The sequence below is a fragment of the Rhinatrema bivittatum genome, chromosome 8 (genome assembly GCF_901001135.1).
Source record: "Rhinatrema bivittatum chromosome 8, aRhiBiv1.1, whole genome shotgun sequence".
Taxonomy (NCBI): Eukaryota; Metazoa; Chordata; class Amphibia; order Gymnophiona; family Rhinatrematidae; genus Rhinatrema; species Rhinatrema bivittatum.
This window is the reverse complement of record NC_042622.1, coordinates 241362337-241377837: the sequence shown is the minus strand read 5'-3', so window position 1 is coordinate 241377837 and position 15501 is coordinate 241362337. Positions and strand designations below refer to the sequence as shown.

Sequence of the window (15501 nt, the reverse complement as noted above, 5' to 3'; positions counted from 1 at the left end):
AGCCCTGGGGGACTCCAAATGGGGAACTGATGCGTGGTGATTCCTTATTATTGACTTTAACTTTATAACCTCTGTTGCTGAGGAATGAGTCAAACCATCAGAGTGCTGTTCCTGTGATCCCTATGTCTGATAGCCGATTTAATAAAATGGAGTGGTTTACTGTGTCGAATGCTGCGGAGATATCAAGGAGCACTAACAAGAAGGAATGCCCTTTGTCAAAGGCCCATGCTAAGGTAGTCTGTAAGGGAGATGAGGAGGGTTTCAGTACTGTGTGATTTACAGAATCCGTATTGTGAAGGATGGAGAATTTTATGTTCTTCAAGATAATCTGATAGTTGGTTAACAACCACTTTTTCCATGATCTTGGCAACAAACGGCAGGTTGGAAATAGGGCGGGAAATTGTTAGGGTCACCAGAGTCCAGGTTCGGTTTCTTGAGTATGGTTTGAGAGTAGCCAGTTTAAGAGCATCTGGGTAAAATTCCTTGTTGAAAGTAAACAGTTAATATCGGCTAGATATTTGGAGATAGAGTCCAGCACTAGAAGTAGTAATTTGGGCTGGGAATTTGGTCGAGTGGGTTGTGTGGAGGGTTTCATTCTCTTTAGAATGGTTTCAATCTCCTTAGCATAAATTGGTTCAAAGTTTCCAAAGCAGCTTCCGAGTTTGAAAGGGAGGATGAGGAATGGGCGGCGTGTTAGGGCTGGGATGGCAGTCTTGTGAGAATGTGGGAAATTTTATTCTGGAAGAAGAGCGCCAATCATTAGCTTTCGATTGAGCTTGGTCTTCCGGAAATGGGGTGAAATGGTGGTTTTAGTGAGTTCTGATATGTAAGAGAAGAGGGCCTTCGCGTCAAATACCAGATCGTGTATTCTGAGCGCGTAAAAATCCCTTTTTGTTCATAGTGTCGCATTTCTGTAATAGTGGAGAGCAGCTGTTAGAGTAGCTAGAGAGCAAGGGTTAGGAGTCTTCCGGCCATTTCTTCTCTTTCTGTCTGAGATCTGTGTTTAATGAGCGGAGTACCTTTGAGAACCAGGTTGTTTGTTTTTTTGAGCATGGTTATTTTCTTTGTCAAGCGGGGGTATAAGCTGTTAGCTATTGCTTCCGTGATGTTTTGCCAAGAGTGTAGGGCTGAATTGGGGTTTGATAAATCAAGATTAGGAAGTTTCTTGACCAAGAATTGCTGAGGACTTCTGGAGTGCAGGATTTCCTGTAATGCAGTGTGGTGAGGGGATAAGCTAACGGACTTCCTATCATCTTGACGGTAAGATAAGTGATAATAGATGGTCAGACCATGGAACAGGGAGGCATGAGGGGGGTGAAGTGCTGTGCGAAGCTGGAGTTAATGAAATGAGGTCGAGCGTATGTCCGGCTTTATGCGTGGGCATGCTGACGAGTTGTTTGAAGCCCATGGCCGTGAGGGAGGTTAAGAAAGCTTCACAGTTGGGTGAAAGAGGGGTCGAGTTGATATGTAGACTGAATCCCCTAAGATTATGCGGGGGAATCCAGGGTTAGGTATTTGGCTATGGTTTCTACTAAAGGTGAGGCATCAGAGTCTAGAAATCCTGGCGGGCATATGTGAGGAGTATTTGGAGTGATTTGGATTTGAACAAGCCTACTTCTAGCTTAGATACCGTATTGGTAGGTTGTAGAGTAAGATTGAGATCTTTTTTGGCCACTAGGAGAAGGCCTCCACCTCTTTTCCTTTGTGTAGGGAGTGAGAAGACATCATATAGGTGAGTAGGAAGCTGATTTATCAAGGTTGTATCCGTCTGTTTGAGCCAGGTCTCTGTAATAGCACAAATGTCTGGCTTAGAGTCAAGTAGGTAGTCATGGAGTATGTGGGTTTTCTTGGTGATCGATTGGGCATTGAATAGAGTAATGGTGAATAGGGCCAGTCCAAGAAGTTGGGTAATAGGAGAGATCATGATAGGAATGAGATTTCTATTGGATCAGATTTAGTGCTGCATTGGTAAGTTCTCCCTAGTGAGGGAGCTGTAGTGTAAAGATGGGTATTGAATAGCCTTGTGTCATGAAAAGAAAGACTTGGGTAAGCACGTACTAGAGTATTGTCGAGGGTGGAGAGGTAGCGGATATCCTGATGTAGCTGGTATGGTGAGTTAGCCTCCATCAATCTTGTCTCCGTATACTAGAAGATTACTGGTGGGGATTTGACCACTAAGTGCTGCTAGGTACTGGGCCTTGCAGTGGGACGCACAAAGGGGCGCACAAAGGGGAAGGCCCCTTTGTTGTGCGGCGCTGAGGTAATGGCCCTAATTTAAAGGGCTGCCGCTCCCGGGTAAGTTCTGGCGTCCGATTGGCCGATGTCGGTGCGTGGGCATGGCTTCGGGCAGCCTCGGAGCGGTGGGGAATGAGTCGGGGCGGTCGAATGGAAGAAGGGGTCTCTTACCCCGTGAGTAACGCCGAACGGTGCAGGTCTCCTGACCTGTGCTGCCCTGCTCCTTCTTCCCTTCCTCGTGGCAGCAGGAACATGGATTTACCCAAGGGAAGTCTTGCCAAACAAATCTGCTTCATTTTTTTTTTGAAGGGGTTAATAAACATGTAGATAAAGGTGAACCGGTAGATGTAGTGTATTTGGATTTTCAGAAGACATCTGACAAAGTCCCTCATGAGAGGCTTCTAAGAAAACTAAAAAGTCATGGTTAAAAGACAGGAAACAGAGTAGGATTAAATGATCAATTTTCTCAGTGGAAAAGGGTAAACAGTGGAGTGCCTCAGGGATCTGTACTTGGACTGGTGCTTTTCAATATATATATAAATGATCTGGAAAGGAATACACTCCATGGTGAGATCGCACCTAGAATACTGTGTACAATTCTGGTCGCTGCATCTCAAAAAAAGATATAGTTGCGATGGAGAAGGTACAGAGAAGGGCAACCAAAATGATAAAGGGGATGGAACAGCTCCCCTATGAGAAAAGGCTGAAGAGGTTAGGGCTGTTCAGCTTGAGAAGAGACGGCTGAGGGGGATATGATAGAGATCTTTAAGATCATGAGAGGTCTTGAACGTGTAGATGTGAATCGGTTATTTACAATTTCAGATAATAGAAGGACCAGGGGGCATTCCATGAAGTTAGCAAGAAGCACATTTAAAACTAATCGGAGAAAGTTCTTTCACTCAACGCACAATAAAAGCTCTGAATTTGTTGCCAGAAGGATGTGGTTAGTGCAGTTAGTGTAGCAGGGTTCAAAAAGGTTTGGATAAGTTCTTGGAGAAGTCCATTAACGGCTATTAATCAAATTTACTTAGGGAATAGCAACTGCTATTAATTGCATCAGTAGCATGGGATCTTCTTAGTGTTTAGGTAATTGTCAGGTTCTTGTGGCTTGGTTTGGCCTCTGTTGGAAAGAGGATGCTGGGCTTGATGGACCCTTGGTCTGACCCAGCATGGCAATTTCTTATGTTTGGCAAAAGTGTGAAGAGAAGACCACGTTGCGGATCAACAAATCTCATGGCAATACTAGCTGTTACTCCACCCAAGAGACTGCCTGCCGCCCCTAGCCGAATGTGCCTGCAACCCCTCCGGCACAGTTCGACCTCTTCAGAGATAGGCCTAAAAAAAATCATTTCCTTTAACCATTGCGCAATCGTGGCCTTGGAAGTCTTACTTCCCTTCATTGTTGTTGTCGATCTACTCCTCCAGGGGAGGAAGAGTTACAATCTGCTGTAGCTCAACCCGCCAGGAGGGCGGAGTTAGCAATCTGTTGACGACCAGCTCTGCCAGGAGGGCGGAGCTAGTAATCTGTTATAATATGCGCCGCCAGAGGGGAGGAGTTAGCAACTGTTAGGATCTGCTATGCTGATGAGAGGAGCAAGCAGATGAGAGTTAATAGACTGTTGTGCTCAGCTCCTGAAGTGGGAGGAGTGAGCACTCTAATGTAAAATGGTGAATCCTTGGGTCGATGGCAGATGACAGAGCCCTTAAGAGGATATCAAGAGAGGGACCACCGACTAGGCTGGAGTATGGAGACAGACACAGATAGTTCTTTATTAGACAGGTAGTAGAACCACCAGAGGTGGCAGCAGTGAGCTGATGTGCCCGGCAGAGCTGAAGTCCCTCAGGTCGTGGAACTGCAATCTCTAGGATTAGCTGAGCTGTAGACAGGGACTCATAGATAGTGAATAGACAGTATGCTGGATACATAACCAGACGTAGATGATACACTCACATAGATATTAATAAAGCTCAGTAGCTAGAGAGAGTTAGGCCTTCGAGGAGCAAGTACCTGGTTCCAGGAACAGCTCTGAGAGAGCGATGGTAACTCACAGTTAATTATCTCTGTAATGGTTTCTAGGTAATCTGTAATAAGAGCTCAATATCTGTATATGAAATACTTCTGAAATAGAAGAGAGTCTTTGTAAGGTTTTAGGAATATAGGCCCTCGAGGAGTGAGTACCGGTTCCTATCTGCAATCTGTAATAGCTCACGATCTCCGTACCTGCGATAGCATCTTAGACAGAAAGAGTCTTTAGAGTTCTAGGAACTTGGGCCCTTGAGGAGTGAGTATCGGTTCCTAAATGTAACTGGAAAGGAAACTCACAATGTTCACATAAGAACATAAGAAAATGCCATACTGGGTCAGACAAAGGGTCCATCAAGCCCAGCATCCTGTTTCCAACAGTGGCCAATCCAGGCCATAAGAACCTGGCAAGTACCCAAAAACTAAGTCTATTCCATGTAACCATTGCTAATGGCAGTGGCTATTCTCTAAGTGAACTTAATAGCAGGTAATGGACTTCTCCTCCAAGAACTTATCCAATCCTTTTTTAAACACAGCTATACTAACTGCACTAACCACATCCTCTGGCAACAAATTCCAGAGTTTAATTGTGCGTTGAGTGAAGAAGAACTTTCTCCGATTAGTTTTAAATGTGCCCCATGCTAACTTCATGGAGTGCCCCCTAGTCTTATCTGAAAGAGCAAATAACCGATTCACATCTACCCGTTCTAGACCTCTCATGATTTTAAACACCTCTATCATATCCCCCCTCAGTCGTCTCTTCTCCAAGCTGAAAAGTCCTAACGTCTTTAGTCTTTCCTCCCTATCCACAGCCTCCTTACATGGCTCCCCTGCCCCTTCTCAGTCCTCTACAGCATCCTGACACACCTGAGAGAGAGGTGGTGGGGAATCCCTGGGCTCCCTAGTTATTGCCTGCTTTGCATCACGTGCAGAAGATAAGGCCGCCGCTACCCCTTCCGCTCCCCCCCCCACCTCCCCCACAAAGCCTCTGGAACAGCTCCTGCTGAGTGGGTGCAGCATTTTCTGCCTGCAGTCTCTGCAGAAGTTCCCTCACCTCTGGAGATATAGGAAGCACAAAGCGAGGCCATATTTAGGCACAATCGTGCAAACCACAGGCCCTGCACAGCTTTCTCGCACACCGCGGGAAGCGTTATCACTCTAAACAGGTTGCCATGGTTGGCCTGCTAAAAAAAAATAAAATCAAGTGCACACAATTCCGCCACTTCCCACCAACACATCCAAACAGCCCTTCAACCACCAAGAAGACCCCAAGGGCTGCTATGGAGCCACAGCTCCCTCTCATACCCCGATGCGGTCCTGGACACACAGCTCTGCACTGCACGACTTCTTTACCTTTTTTTTTTTTTAAAACAGTGCCCCCAAAAGAAGTCAAGAAAAATAAATACTTTTCTGCTTCTGTTGCTTTCTGGCTGAGGTAGAGAAGACAGAGAGGACAATGGATCCAGGACCCCTGTCTGACACACCCCCTCCGGATGCTGAGGGGTCGAGCCAATTCAGGGATCTCCAGCCTCCTGTTTCGCCCTGCTCTGCCTCAGGGGATGGCCACGAAGAAACCCAACTCCTCAGGGAGCTTCCATGAACCCTCATGCTACTCTTCTTTGCCTTGTTCTGTCTCTCTCTTGTGTTTTTCTTTTTTTTCCCAGAACTCCAGACTGCAGGGTTGCACTTCTACCATCTGCTGGAAACAGGTCAATACTGAAGGATTGCAGGTGGCACTCTCGGTTATATAGCAATGCCTGAAAAGTTTTTATTCTCTGCCTCCATTTGCTGGTAGGGATGCAAAGCTCACTTGTCTGGACTAATCTGAGGTATGAACAGAGAAATTACTTACCTGATAATTTTGTTTTCCTTAGTGTAGACAGATGGACTTAGGATCAATGGGTTATGTGCTCCCCTGCTAGCAGATGGAGACAGAGTCAGGTTTCAAAGCTGTCACCTTAGATATACCCCTGAAGTGACCTCAGCCATTCAGTATTTTCTTCAAAAGCCATTGTGGACATGCTATTGAAAAACTGAAATAAAATTTGAATACAACTTAACTTTATTAAAACAGGTAACCGTAACTGTACTCAACCAAACATAAGCGCTGAATCCCAGCAACATCATACATGCCCTGATCTAGGGATAGGGTGACAGCTTACCCATAACCTCTTGGAATCAAGTTTCGCCTCATGAGCGATTCATTGGCACCATTCATGGGCAGCTGTCGGCGGGATACTGAGTCCGTCTGTCTACACTAGGGAAAACGAAATTATCAGGTAAGTAATTTCTCCATTTCCTAGCGTGTAGCCACATGAACTCAGGATCAATGGAATGTACAAAAGCTAATCCCGAACGGGGCGGGAGGCTGCCCGCAGTCCGGTTAGCATCGCCCTCACAAAGGCTGCGTCCTCTCAGGCCTGGACATCCAGGCGATAGAACCAGAGAAGGTGTGCAAGGAAGACAACGTTGCTGCTCAGCAGATGTCGATGGGAGACAGTAGCTGAGCTTCCGCCCAGGATATTGCCTGGGCCCTAGTGGAATGAGCTTTAACCTGAAGGGGTAAAGACTTCCCTGCCTCTACATAAGCTCCCATGACCACTTCCTTAATCAATAACTCATGAAGCTGCTTCGCCTTGTTTCCTTCCACCGTGAAGAACAAACAAGCGGTCCATCTTGCGCACCGGTTCTGAACATTCCAGACACCGTACTAAAAGCCTAATGATATTTAAGTGGCGTAGGAGGCGGTAGTCTTCCGTGTCCTTACGTCTTTCTAGGGAGGGTAAGGAAATGGACTGGTTCAAGTGAAACTTCAAGACTACCTTTGACAGGAAGGAAGGAGCGGTGCAAAGCTGTAACATTCCTGGAGTCCACTGAAGGAACAGCTCCCAACATAACAGCACCTGCAGTTCAGAGATGTGGCGAGCTGAGCATATCACCACCAAGAAAACAGTCTTCAGTGTTAACAGGCGAAGAGACAGACTGCGCAGTGGCCGAAAGCAAGGCTAAAAAATCCAATACTAGAACTGAGGTTCCATAAGGGGACTGGCCACTAAGGGTTGGTGGAGGTGTTTAACCCGTTTTAGGTAACAGGTCAGGTCCGGATGTGTCGACAGGCGGGCTCCAGTCACCTCGCCTCAAACAGGAGAGAGCCGCCACTTGGACCTTCAAAGAGTTGAAGGACAATCCTTTGTTCAGGCTGTCCTGTAAAAATTCCAGAAACATGGGGATCTTGGTCTTCAAAAGGGGCAGCCCGCGTTCCTCGCACCAGGCCTCAAAAATTCTCCAGATCCGCACATGTGCCAAGGACGCCGAAAACTTCCACGTGTGGAGCAAGGCGGCAATTACTGCCACCGAATATCCATGCTTCATCAGGCGAGCCTTCTCAAGGGCCAGACTGTAAGACAAAACTGAGTTGGGTCCTCATGAAAGACTGGACCTTGTTGGAAAAGTTCCCTGTGCGCAGGGAGGCATAGGGGGCTCTCCACCAGAAGCCTCCACATGTCTGCATACTACAGGCATCTGGGCCAATCCAGGGTCACCAGAAGGACTCTGTGGCATTTGATCTTGCGAATGACCTTGCCCAGCAGAGGCCACGAAGGGAAGGCATAAAGTAAGTCCTCCTCTGACCAGGTCTGGACAAGGGCATCGATCCCTTTGGAGCACTGATCTTTTCTGTGACTGAAGAATCGGGGGACCTATGCATTGTGAGATGTGGCCAGTAGGTCGATGGATGGGAGGCTCCAGCGATCTACCAGGAGCTGGAAGGCTCTGGTCGACAACGCCCATTCTCCTGGATTCAGACTCTCTCTCTGCTGAGAAAGTCTGCATGGACATTGTCTTTTCCCGTGATGTAGGAGGCCGAGATCCCTTGTAGATTTAACTCTGCCCATTCCATAAGGGGGTCTATTTCCAGAGACACTTGGTGGCTTTTGGTTCCTCCCTGGCGGTTGATGTAGGCTACCATTGTTGTGTTGTCAGACATCATGTGGACTGCCTGGCCCTGGAGTCTGTGGCTGAATTGCAGACACACTAATCTGACTGCTCAGGCTTCCAGGCAGTTTATGCTCCAACGCGCCTCTTCCTTGGTCCATCGCCCCTGGGTTGTCAATTCCTGACAGTGAGCTCCCCACCCTCAGAGGTTCGCGTCCGTCATGAGGACTAGTCAGTTCAGTGGAGACAGGCTTACATCCTTGCTTAGGTGCACTTCCTATAGCCACCACTGGAGCCAAGAACCTACTTTCATCAGTAGGTGAAGGCAAATCGAGTAGTCTTGAGACAGAGGGTTCCAACGTGACAGCAGGGAGAGTTGGGGTGGCTGCATGTGTGCCCTCGTCCACAGTACTTCCTCCAGGGTTGATGCCATTAGGCTGAGGACATGGAGATTGCACCCCAGGGTGTGGAGCTTTGTATTCGTCAACCAACTCACTTGGCACATCAGCTTAGTTATCCTTGAGGGAGGGAGGAAAACTCTGTCCTGCTTGGTTACTAGGTCAAAGGGCAACGCCTGGAACTGATAATGGCAGCTCAGTACCACAAAGCGTAGGAAACGCTGGTGGTTTTGATAGATTGGAATATGAAGGTAGGCCCCCGAGAGGTCCATGGAGGTTAAGAACTCTCCCAGTTGTATGGCCATTATGACGGAACGAACAGTTTCCATGTGGAAGTGAATTCTCCGCAGATGACCACTAATGCTCTTGTGGTCCAGGATGAGGCGAAAAGAACCCTCTTTCTTGGGTACAATGAAATCGAAGGAATAACAACCCGTATTTTCCTGGGGTGTAGGTACCAGAGTTATAGCCCTCAATGTAGATTTCACTGCCAGTTTCTTGTGCTGGAAGTGGCAAGGTGACATCATGAACGTGTCCCGAGAGATGCTGTGCAATTCCAGAGCGTATCCTTCTCGTATGATGTCCAGTACCCATTTGTTCAATGTGATCTCAACCCACCGCTGATAGAAGAGGGATAGTCGGCCCCCTATCTTCTCGTCCCATGGATGGGTCGGCCAAACTTCATTGGGAAGTTCGGATCGAACTTGAGCCCAAACCAGTTCCTCTTTTTGGTTGTCTGCTCTGAAAGCATGGAAACCTTCCTGAGGGTTGAGGTGTCTGAAATGACGAGTTTCTGTAGGTCTGAAAGCCCTGGGAGCCCCTGGCCCAACCCCTCATGGGCGAGGGGCACTGCCACCTCTTTTTCTTAGCCTCCAGTAGCCACGGCACTGGAGATTCACCTCACTTACTGGCCAACTTTTCCAATTCGCTTCCAAATAGGAGGGAACCTTTAAAAGGCATCTTTGTGAGATTTGCCTTAGAGGTCATTACATTGACCAATTTCGAGGCCATAGCTGTCATCTAAGGCTACTCCTCTGGCCAACATATGCAATAGGTGAGAGCTTGCATCTGCTAGGAAGACCGCGTCTGGCTCCATCGCCTCTCTGGTATGCGCCCCTGAGCTATCTGCCTTTCGAGAGAGAAGCAGACACAAGCGATCTGCAGTGTCATTGCTGTCGCGTCAAAGGCTTGCTTAAGGATGGACTCCAACTGTAACATGGTCTGTTATGTCTTCAAGCCTGGAGAGATTTCCCCATTCTCCAATGAGTCTGCATCCCCTTCATTGTCCATGGTGTCTGGGTCCCTATCAGGGATACTCTTGATGAGGCAAGGCATGTCCCAAGGTATGCAATTAGGGCTGGGAGGACAAGGCCTTCCCAGCTGGGGCTCAGTACGGGAAGGGGCAGCAGCTGACTGCACCTGAACAAAGGCTTGAAGGCCCTGAAAGAATTCCACCCAAGAAAAGGTCGCTGGATCCATACCTAGCCCAGGAGGAACTGAGGTAGGCGCTGCTGAACTGCCCTCTCCCGAGGAGGATGCAGCTCTGGGACTGCTCAAATCCAGGGTGCTACCGGATAAGTTTGTGGCTGATCCGTCCTCCGACTGGGAGGGGCCAGGCTTGGAGAAGTTCTGAGAGTCCAGCCCTCCCTGGGCCTCATCACAGTGTTGACACAGGAAGGATTCTAGGTCAGACTGTGCAGCCCTAATTTAGCAGGAAAGAGCGTCACTTGTGCTTCTTTGTTGCTGGAGCCATAGTTCAGTGTGGCTTGCGTTCAGCCGGTTATCGCTTGGACTCGAGCGTGCACAAATCCTCTGAGGGATCTCAGAAATCACCTCAGGAATTCCCAATTGGGGGAGGGATCATTAGGTATCACCACAGGAGAGTGGGGCTCAATCTTTCTCCAATTTAAAGGTAAACTTTCTTCTTACACAGAAACATAGAAATGACGGCAGAAGAAGACCAAACGGCCCATCCAGTCTGCCCAGCAAGCTACGCAGTTTATCCATTTTTTTTTTATCTCCCCCCCCCCCCCCCTTTTTTTTTCTCCCTTCCACCCGTCACTATTGGCTTCCAGCACCCTCCGGCCCCAATACCCTTCCACCCCTCCACCAATGCAGAGAGCAGCGCCGTATCTGCATTCCAGTGAACATCCAGCTCAATCAGGGGTAGCAACCGCCGCAACAAGCGGCCACACCCCTGCCCCATACTCTTACCCACCTCTGTTTTGTTTGTTTGTTTTTTGTTTTTTTTTTGTTTTGTTTTTGGAGATGGCAGCCCTCCATCCTTCCGCTCCGTGAAGGTGGAACACAAACCACTGGCCACTGGCATCCCGCTCCGTGAATGCCTCTGTGGCTACTGCTGCTCCGTGCAGTGTTTTGCTGCCTGAAGGTGGAACACCAACTACTGGCCACTGGCATCCCGCTCCGTGAATGCCTCTGTGGCTACTGCCGCTCCGTGCAGTGTTTTACCACCTCCTCTATATTTACGCCCACTAGACTTGATGGATCCACAGTGTTTATCCCACGCCCCTTTGAAGTCTTTCACAGTTTTAGACTTCACCACTTCCTCCGGAAGGGCATTCCAGGCATCCACCACCCTTTCCGTGAAGAAATACTTCCTGACATTGGTTCTTAGTCTTCCTCCCTGGAGCCTCATCTCTTGACCTCTGGTTCTGCTGATTTTTTTCCGACGGAAAAGGTTTGTCGTCGTCTTTGGATCATTAAAATTTTTCAAGTATCTGAAAGTCTGAATCATATCACCCCTGCTCCTCCTTTCCTCCAGGGTGTACATATTTAGATTCTTCAATCTCTCCTCGTATGTCATCCGATGAAGATCCTCCACCTTCTTGGTCGCCCTTCTCTGTACCGCTTCCATCTTGTCTTTGTCTCTTTGTAGATACGGTCTCCAGAACTGAACACAGTACTCCAGGTGAGGCCTCACCAAGGACCTGTACAAGGGAATAATCACTTCCCTTTTCTTACTCGATATTCCTCTCTCTATGCAGCCCAGCATTCTTCTGGCTTTTGCTATCGCCTTGTCGCATTGTTTCGCAGACTCATATCATTAGACACTATCACCCCACGGTCCCTCCCCTGCTCCGTGCACATCCGCCTTTCCCCCCCCCCCCCCATCGAATACAGTTCATTCGGATTTCCACTCCCCATATGCATGACTTTGCACTTCTTGGCATTGAATCTCAGCTGCCATATCTTTGACCACTCTTCCAGTTTCCTTAAATCCCGTCTCATTCTCTCCACTCCTTCTGGCGTGTTCACTCTGTTGCAGATCTTAGTGTCGTCCGCAAAAAGACAAACCTTACCTTCTATCCCGTCCGCAATGTCGCTCACAAAGATATTGAACAGGACCTGTCCCAAAACCGATCCTTGGGGTACACCACTTAAAACCGCTCTCTCTTCAGAGAAAGTTCCGTTTACCATCACACATTGTCTTCTGTCCGTCAACCAATTTGCAATCCAGGTCACCACCTCGGCACTCACTCCTAAGCTTCTCATTTTATTCACCAGTCTCCTGTGCGGAACCGTATCAAAAGCTTTGCTGAAATCCAAGTAGATGACATCGAGCGCTCTTCCTCGATCCAATTCCTTGGTTACCCCAGTCAAAAAAGTCAATCAGATTGTCTGACAGGATCTTCCCCTGGTGAATCCATGTTGCCTCTGGTCCATCAATTCTCCGGACTGTAGATAGTTCACTATTCTCTCTTTCAGCAGTGACTCCATTACTTTTCCCACCACCGAAGTGAGGCTAACTGGTCTGTAGTTGCCAGCCTCCTCCCAGTTCCCACTCTTGTGAAGCGGGACCACCACCGCTCTTCTCCAATCTCTTGGTACCACTCCTGTTTCTAGGGATCTATTGAACAGGTCACACAGCAGACCCGCCAGAACATCTCTGAGCTCCCTCAGTATCCTTGGATGAATCCCATCAGGCCCCATGGCTTTGTCCACTTTCAGATTCTTTAGCTCTTCCCATATATTTTCTACTGTAAAAGGATTTTCATCTATTCCACTTCCCTCCAGTTTCTTGTTGTGTAGAGATGGTCCTTCTCAAGGGTCTTCTTTAGTGAACACAGAGCTGAAGTGTTCGTTTAATATTTCTGCCATTTCTTCGTCTCTCTCCACACATTGATCATTACCACCTTTCAATTTCACTATACCACTTTGGACCTTTCTCTTTTCGCTGATGTATCTGAAAAATGTTTTGTCACCATTTTTTTTATCTCCTTGGCAATCCTCTTCTTCAAACAAGTACTGCAATCACGCTAAACACCAATGCTGATGTGGGGATAACATGTTCACATCTTCTAGGAGACTGAGAAATTCTGAATGGCTGATGTCAATGCAGAGGTATATCTAAGGTGACGTCAGCTTTGAAACCTGGCTCCATCTCCATCTACTAGCAGGGGAGCATATAACCCATTGGTCCTGAATCCATCTGGCTGCAAACTAGGAAACACAGGATTCCAGCACTGATTTCAAATGACAGCAAGACACTGCAGTGTCAAAAGAAATAAATGATCAAAGGAAATGACTTTTCGAAATTGGACCTTGGCAGGTCCAGATTTTTTAACCAGAAGTCCTAACTCGTGAACATTTGAGAAATGTCTGCTCTTGAGAAACTTGTAATTTGTTCTCCCTTCCATGTTACATGACAATCTGCTTACAAAGCAGATAGCCAAAGTCAAATGTATCTATTGCAGACTACCAATTACCACATTTATCAAAAGTCGGTCCTAGCTCATTCACTCTGTGCTACCCACCCAGCTCCACAATGATACAAGACTCCAGTATGATGCTAGCTTTCTAACTCGCAAGCAAAAGAATCCTTTGCCAAAGCATGTGTGTAAGCAAAGGAATTAAACTAGGCCTGGTCTCTTTACAAAGTCAAGTAACTACATTGCTAGAGCAGCTATAATAAAATGATTTCTTTATTCAGAAACCACACTGCAGCCTTATGTGCTGCTCTCATCACCAATCAGACAATCCTATTGATAGATTGATCAGAGTAGCACTAAACATTTAAAAAAAAAAAAATCAGAATCTATATTGATTTAAATTTCAAGTTCTTACAGCCTATTTATGCAACATTCTCAAGCACAACAGGGCAGAGGAAACTTTTCAGGCCTATGTCTTGCTGATATATATATTGTAAGGGTAATTTTCAAAACTTTTTATACAGGTAAATGGATGTTTATCCGCATTAAAATCTTGTCTGAAGATTTGCCCCGTCACCCTGCCCAATGCACAACTTTCCTACAGGGAAAAGGAGCAGGATTTCATTTTGAAACCCTCCTGTATATTGTCGCCCACATACTCTAGGCCTGCTTGTAAGCAAAGTACCCGCAGTTGCCTGCTGGCCCAAAGTTCCCCGTTGACAATTAGCTTGCAGGCCATGATAGTCTCCCCCAACCATAATATGTGCAGTTATTTGTTGCAAAGCTAGACTGGTACATAAGTTTTAAAATCTTACCCAGGAAATACCATGCTCCCAAGAAAGGGGAACTTATAATTTGATCAATAAATACTTTCTTCATCACAATTTTTATTCCTCTTCCAGGAAATTTTCCATCTAACCACAAGTACCAGAAATGCATTAATGGGCCCATGGAGCAACCGATAGCAAACATTCTTCCTAAGAAAACAAAAAGTTATTAAAAAAAAAAAGAGTTCAAGGCATTAAGTCAAATAATTTAGCACTTTTAAATTACAATAAAAAGGAACTAGGTTTCACATAGTGCTTCCCAATCAGACTGTGCAAGATAAGATGTGCTGGTGGAGCCACGATGTACTTTACAAAGTAAAAGACAGGATACACAAAAGATTAAGGAAGGCAGAAAGGTTAAGCCAGAGGAGAGAGTTATACTGCATGAGGTAATCTCTCTCTCTATCATAAGAAGTCTCCAGTGCTTGCCCATTTCATTATTTTTGCCACTGATTTTCAATTTTGTGGTTTATAAATATGAACAAATAAAATTCCACACAGAGCACTGGAAAAGCATATATGTGAGCTATTTTCCTCTTGTTCATAGTGCATGACTATTTTCTAATGAATTCCAGACTTGCTACATATACTTATGAGTACTTAATGGGAAGTGACCATTTTCTTTTTTTTGTAATTAACATTTTTAATGTGAAAAATTGCATACAAACAATTTTACATGTAATACAGATAAAAGTCCAAACTGGTAGGACATAACCAGGTATTTTCAAACTGAAAGACATTTAGCCATAATCAGATAACATTATTCCACAAATCCTGTTTTTCTCTCTTAATCCCTCTCCCAATCCACCCTTCCCCTCCCCCCATGCTTAAGGATACCATAGTGCTCTCATTACGCTAATGAAGGGGCAATGTCTGGTTAATTTACCATCTTGCCAAACACTGTATCTAATTAGGCCTATTCCAATAATGTTACATCTTAGGGATTTTCCTAATTTGTTCAGTAGCGGCTACCGTCCAGGGGGGGACACCAGATTTTGTACAATTTTGGAAGTTTGGCCTTGCATATAGCTATTAATTTTTCCATATACGTCACTCTTTGTATTCTGGTGGGGATCTTATCGCTTTTCCAGTGTGCCACTGCCAACATCCTTGCTGATACTATTAGGTAGGAAAACAAACGCTGCTGATCCTGAGATAGGTCCGGACGTGGAAGCCCCAACAGCCATGCATCTATTCATAGGGACACTTGGGTGTCCAATCTGTCGCCTACCAGGCTCTGGCACTCCTCCCAGACAATCCCACCACATTTGTAGGAATGTATCTTCAATGGTACAGTATCTCCAGCAGGGGAGCACCTAGCCACTCTTATTGGTGTAAGGTACCATCTGAAAAGTATCTTATAGTTATTTTCTGACATAGCTGCAGGTAAGGACTTGCTCAAATGCCCAAAACAT

The 15501-nt window shown here is 46.5% G+C and overlaps 1 protein-coding gene across 6 annotated transcripts in view; it reads right to left on the bottom strand.

Annotated features, from left to right (window-relative positions):
* Positions 1–15501, bottom strand: part of MPV17L2 (MPV17 mitochondrial inner membrane protein like 2) — a 169369-nt gene that overhangs the window by 130209 nt on the left and 23659 nt on the right. For all 6 annotated transcript variants that reach the window (XM_029614343.1, XM_029614346.1, XM_029614342.1 and 3 more), the window contains exon 3: positions 14075–14236. In XM_029614343.1, coding sequence (XP_029470203.1) covers positions 14075–14236 — 162 coding nt within the window. The remainder of the gene's footprint in view (positions 1–14074; positions 14237–15501) is intronic.